This window comes from Primulina huaijiensis, chromosome 16, assembly GCF_012295235.1.
Source record: "Primulina huaijiensis isolate GDHJ02 chromosome 16, ASM1229523v2, whole genome shotgun sequence".
NCBI lineage: Eukaryota > Viridiplantae > Streptophyta > Magnoliopsida > Lamiales > Gesneriaceae > Primulina > Primulina huaijiensis.
The window spans coordinates 3,230,862-3,237,352 of record NC_133321.1 but is presented as its reverse complement, the minus strand read 5'-3'; the positions used below and the strand labels follow the sequence as shown (position 1 = coordinate 3,237,352).

The window sequence follows — 6,491 nt, the reverse complement described above, 5'->3', positions numbered from 1 at the left end:
ATTAAATAAAACTTAAAGATTAAAATATTAAGTCTTCTTTGTTTTAATATACATATGCAAGTATAGTCTTGGCACTTGGTTTTCAAGCCAAAGCCAAGTGTCTATATATCAACACTACCCCCCACTTCACTCCCTTGCTATAAATAGGTCCCGTTCCAAGCATTTCATTAGATAAGTTAATAAAATTTATTGGGTTTAGAGAGAAAAATAATGGATTGGAGATGAAGCACAAAAATGGGGGAAATAGAGAAAAGAAGAGAAAAATATCAATCCCCGTCCAAAATCTAAAAATTTTTGGGCAACTCTTTCTTACCCAAAAGACATCATGTGCTGGAGGTGTAACAAGATTACGATCCAAATCTTTCCAGAAAATTAGAGTTCGTTAAGAAGAGTTTTTGAAAAGTTTCCAGAAAACTAGTTTTAAGGTAGCTACTTACAACTTGTTTTCCTCATTTTCTTGAACTAATTTTATTTCAATCATAACATAAAAGTTGTTCAAAATGTTTCCTAGTTTACAAATGTGTCGGCCGATCATCGTCGCAGTAGCCAAATTCTATTTTGTTGGCTTATTTTGCACAATTTTTAGGCCCAATTCTATTTCAATTCAACACTGCCAACAGGAACATCTACTACACTTAATCTTGTAGATGAAGAGGATGAATTCGACTTTGATAAAGAAAGTGAAGAACAGAATGATGTCGGGCGTTATACAATTTCAAATGAAGAAGATGGTCTCGATCTTGAAGAAGGTGATGAAGATGAATTTTAGATTATGTTTTTCTAGTTTTAGAATTGCGGCTTTATATGCTTTGAACATATAGATTTGTTATTTAAGCATAAACTATTGATGTTACTATCTGCTATATATTATATATTTATATGCTTGTGACACTTTACTTTCAAATATCTCTCGCTACGCTATTCGCTATAGCCACGAGCAACCTTTACGCTACAGGGCACTACACACGATTGACAACTATGGACATGTATTTTAATTGTTATAAATTTTTAAAGTTTAAAACAAAAACTACCCGGTACAAGTTTTGTGCAAAAATGATTTTTAAAGGTTTCATCACCCACCACCAATCTTAACAGTGTAAAATTGCGCAAACGGTAATTATAGGAAATTATCTTGGCTTGGGTTCATCAACTGAGGTAAGGTTTCTACTGTGAGTTCAGTACAATTTTTTTATTTCAATTATGGTCTTTTGGCATTCGGCCTGGAATTTACGATGAAGTTTCATAAACTAACGATTTATTCATATATATTGCATAATATTGTGCATTTACATTTTATTGATCATATTGTTATGCATACTTGAATTTCTGGAATGAATTATTAGTTCCTGGCTGATTACCGATCGGCTATTGACTGCATGATTGAATGAATGAATGACCAGAGCCCTGGACAACGGTCTATGTACCGGGTTGCTAGTCCACTGGACAACACGACTTCGGCCAGGAAAGTAAGTCCAATTAACGGGTTTAAACACTGGTATATGGTTCATCTGGACAACGTGACTTCGGTCCAAAAATTTGAGTTCACTTAGGCTCGTAAATGATTAATTGTACGCAAGGTTCTAAAATTCGATAGGCGCTAGTCGGGCGCTAGACCAGCGCCTAGCGGCTAGGCCGCCTAGACGGGGACTAGGCGCCGCTAATCGGATTCTACGGTGTCAATATAATAAATAACATATTAGAACTTCAACACAATAATATCAAAATTTAAAATGCGTTCAAAATATTCCCTTCATAATCTATTGTGTCATCTCAATAAAATAAGAAAGAATTCAGATTTCTTCCAAGGAGATTGAGATAACAATAAAACCAGAGGAAGTTGCTTAATAAAATGGTACCAGAATCAGTGATGAAAATTCTTTAAATTTGTTTCATGTACTTGATTGAGGTAGCATAGGCAGATATATCAAGAAATGCAAGAACCCGAAACAAAAAAGAGGTAGAAGAAAGACATCGCTGCTGCTCCACAAAACGGGAGATGTAAATATTTCCCATAAGGCTTCTCGATTTCTTTGGTGCTGCGTTAGATTTAGGACAGCCTCTTTTCAACTTTTAATTTTTAATTAGACTTTAAAATATGAAAACCCCAAACAATTTTTTCGAAACAAATAAGGCTTATTTAAGGGTGTCCAGGCCCGCCTAGACCAGCCCAGGTCCGCCCAGGAGCGCCCAGGCCTGCCTAGACCCGCCCAGGAGCGCCCAAGCGCCTAGGCTGACCGCCTAGCATCTTATCGGTGCGGTAGGTCACCGCCTAGGCGCATTTTAGAACGCTGATTGTACGGTTTTAGTTGAGTACGTTGGGAAAAACGTTACACCGAATGTTGGTGGAGCCACCTCTTTAGAACACCATATTCATTTCAGAGTCATGAACAGTCACTGCATTTCCCTTATATTTTCGTAACGATACGTTGCTATTGATATATGTAATCTCATATTGAAATATTGAATTATTATACTAATAAATTATTGTTTAACTTGTATAAATATATAAGCTCAATTTATTCCCTCACTAAGTCCCCAAAAAATTAACATCTATTTTCTTCCCATTTATTATGAATTTCAGATACAGGATTTCAGGACTCCGAATAGAGAAAGAGAATTATGGTTATTGAAATTTTGACTTAGCAAGACCTTGAAATTACGTTTATATTTGATTCGATATCGTACTAATAGTATTGGTTATCTTGTAAGGTCAAGGATTGTACACGCTTTCGCTACTATAAATATAAAATAATGATGATATTATAAGTCGGAGCCCACATGTTGTATCAAAGCCTCCCAAGTTTATCTTGAATTCTTTTGAGTGAGAATAAAATCCATAATATTTTATACATTTGGGTTTTTATTGATATGACTTACAGTGAAAGTCTCTAGTGTTTACCGTTATTTCAAGACCTTTCGGATAATGAATAATAAAATAAGATAAAATGTCAGCCTTAATCTGACACAAAAACTGAGAATTACGTGATCAACTTGTTATAATTATATAAGCTCAGTTTATTCCCTCTTGTCCCCAAAAACTTAACATCTATTTTCTTTCTGCTTATTGTAAATTCCAGTTACAGGATTTCAAGACTCCGAATCGAAAGAGAATTATGGAATTGAAATATTATCTTAGCAAGACAGTGAAATTATACTTGTCTTTCATTCGAGATCGTACTGATAATATTTGCATTATTTTTGCAAAAGTCAAGGATTATACACATTTTCGCCACTTAACTATAAAATAAGGATGATATTACAAGTCACTCAGGGCCCACATGAGATGTCATGATTTCTCTTTGAAAATGCATGTCTAGTGAGTTAATGCAGAAGTAGGGAAAGTGTTTCAGTCAACAGTTAGTATCATACAGATATAGATCACATCTAGAGGCAATTGTATGACATCCTACAACCCATATTATAGGTCATATTTATTGGATCAATAATTACATGATATCACTAACAGTTGTGGAACGTGTGGATCTGCTTTAGATGTAAAGTATGCTCATCAAATTCTAAATTTGGAGAGCCGCTAACTACTGAAAATCCACATGCAGCAAGCTTCTGTCGTCAGTTTGCTGAAGAAAAAGAAAATTTATTGGCTCATATTCCCTCCCATTCCAAGAATGAATCAAATTATTGTACAGCATTCACCAAACTATCATCTATATCACTCTTTTTAGCGTTTCCTAAGTAACAACAGAACTATGCCACATTCAGCGTCTTCGAACAGTAAAATTCAGAATATCCACTATAAATAGAGGAAGTCATAATAAACTGCCAGATTATCGTCATGGCGTTTGGTAATATTCCAAGAGAACTGTTGAGTATACGAAAAATCAACAGCATTAAATTTCGAACAGAAAAATTGCAATTTTCCAAAACTCTATGATGAGGCAAACGAATCAACAACAGGAGCTAAACAAAGCACATGTAACCAAAATACAAGTGAATCAAGAAATATAACTTTCATAATAGATTTCACAACTATTGGAAACAGAAAAAAATACAGTCAAGAAACCTGTTCCAAAGTAGAAAAGTCTTCATTCGGTGTCTTCAAAAAGAAGTCATTTTTAGCTTCCACAAAATGATTGGGAGATTCGACCGCTTTACCAGAATCAATGAATGAGGTAGCAGATTTCTGAAAAACCTTCGAACTGGAAAAATCAAATTTTGATTCCCCGAAGTGGGGAGGGGGTGATGATGGACCTTTTGAGATGTGAATAGAATCAAGAAATGATGGTCGGGATCTCTTGCCAGCTACAGATGGAGGTGGTAGTGCATTATTGGATGATCTTCGAGCATCAGAATCAAATTCATCATTTATATGGTCGCGTATCCATGAAGATGAATGGTCCATGCTGCCTGTATGAACAACAGAGCCTCTAATTCTGTTTTCCCCGGTATCAGGAAACACAGAGAGCCTTTGTCCAATACTTGTAGCAGAATGAACAGATTCTGTAACCCAATAGGAAGCCCAAGCATAGAACATAACAAAATCATAAGAAATTTCTAAAATAAATCAGGGTATAGGAAGAGAGATACTAAAAGAGTAACATATTTCATTCAATTAAATATTACCTTGGTGTGGAGAAAATGTTGATGTGTTACCCTGATAGTCCCTAGTACCCACACTGTCTTCCAACAGTGTGCTGACAGAATTCTCAGATGAAAACCTTTTAGCAAAAAGGGTAGACGAGCTTGAGTTCCCAAGCAAAAGATCCTTCCCAAGGTCATCACTGATGTTTAACGGGTAACCATCTAAACCATGGTCATTAAAGTGACTTGAAGCTTCCTGCACGGATGATACAGAATGAGCCAAAAAGCTATCATTTCCGATACTAGATGTAGTTAGAGATGATGATCCATCCTTTTCATCTCTATCCAATGATTTATATCCCGAACTTCTAGGTTCCAAGGAGCTCAAAGAAGCAGAAGCATTCTTGTACTGTTTATCATGACAGAATGAATGTTCTAGATCGGATGAATATACACCAGTCTTATTCACAAGGGAACTGCTAGCAATCTTGTTGCCTGAAGAACCAAATTCATTTTGCAAAGCAATACCAGTTTCATTTGTCTCATTATTCTCAACAACACCTGAAGCTTTCAAACCACCTACAGAAAATGTGTCATATGTAAGCACACTATCATCATCCATATATAACCGCTCAGATTCAGATGGTTGCTTCTCATGTGAGACATCATCGGAAGGATCAAGAAGACTGGTAGATGTAGCTTTTTTAGCCTTCTCCAAGGCCTTCTTTCGGCGAAACTCCTCTAGCTGCAGATCAAGTAATGAATTTAAAACCAACTTATTACTAATAAAAACACAGAATAACCAGATAATTAAAAGGGAAGCATCTCAGCTACTGGAAAACAAACTTAACAGAGTACCAACTAAGAAGCCTGACAAATCAATAATTAGATGGTGAAAAAAAAAATAAAATTGGTCAGATACAAAACACGAATAAAACAGCTTCCTCTGAAATTTGAAGTTCAATAAAATTCACATTCTCGAATTAAACCAAACCAGCATGGCGCATAGAAGTTAGATTAAGAAATACAAATTCAACAACAAAATAAGAAAGAATTCAAAAACTAATCAGCAGATACTCCAATCTGCTCTATGCGCACAGGCAAATATATAAAGAATTACATTCACTTGTTATGAAATATCCAATGAATCATGATCCAAATGAAAAAACAATCCCCCATTTAGGCGGATATATATAAACAAAACTAAACAGAATCTCAAGCAAAACCAATTAAATTAAAGAATGGAAATTGAGAACCGAAAAATAAAAGACCTTTCTCCTTCCAGCTGCCAATTGCTCTTGCTTTTTCAAAACTTGCGGGGAAGCCATGCAAAAATCTACACCGCAACTTTCGAACCTCAAAGACATCCAATTGCAGAAAACCCCATTTCCCCGGCAATAATTAGATCAGTCCACAAATTTTCAATTGATATAACAATTAAATGCGGTGGGAAAATAGCGGTTTCACCATAAACAATCAAACAAATTCGTAAGATTGAATGAAATTTAGGACATGTTTCGATCTGATTGGGAGTAATTGACTCCCTACGTTTTCAATTTACTCGCGTTCTAGCAAAATCTTCCTCCTTTCCCCTCGAGCGTGAGAAATTCACATTACGTCAGGATTTGGAAAATTACGTATTTCTATTTTCTTTCAATTTTAATTTTTAATTAATGGACAATACTGCCCTTTTTATACAATTTTAAATTTTCTTTTGACTAATAAAAGAATATATCTTGATTCCCCAAAAAAAACATAAATCATATTATGTACAATTTTTATGCAGTTTTGAATTTAAATACACACATATTTATAGGCAAACTAATTGTAAAATAGAATCTATATACAAAATTAATAATAAAATTAAATTTATCATATCATATATAACCTATTTTTATCGTCCATTCACTCTTTCAAATAAGATTAATTTGAATATTTATATTGAGAATATA

The 6,491-nt window shown here is 34.7% G+C and overlaps 1 protein-coding gene across 2 annotated transcripts in view; it reads right to left on the bottom strand.

The window, feature by feature from the left end:
• Positions 1 to 6,163, bottom strand: part of LOC140961473 (protein BLISTER-like) — a 14,913-nt gene extending 8,750 nt beyond the window's left edge. The window contains exons 1-3 of one of the 2 annotated variants that reach the window (XM_073420014.1): positions 5,811 to 6,163; positions 4,582 to 5,284; positions 4,022 to 4,458 (exon numbers count right to left, since the gene is read on the bottom strand). In XM_073420014.1, the coding sequence (XP_073276115.1) occupies positions 4,022 to 4,458; positions 4,582 to 5,284; positions 5,811 to 5,906 (1,236 nt within the window). In that variant the 5' untranslated portion in view covers positions 5,907 to 6,163. The remainder of the gene's footprint in view (positions 1 to 4,021; positions 4,459 to 4,581; positions 5,285 to 5,810) is intronic. The other variant, XM_073420013.1, reaches the window with a different exon arrangement.
• Positions 6,164 to 6,491: the final 328 nt, after the last annotated feature.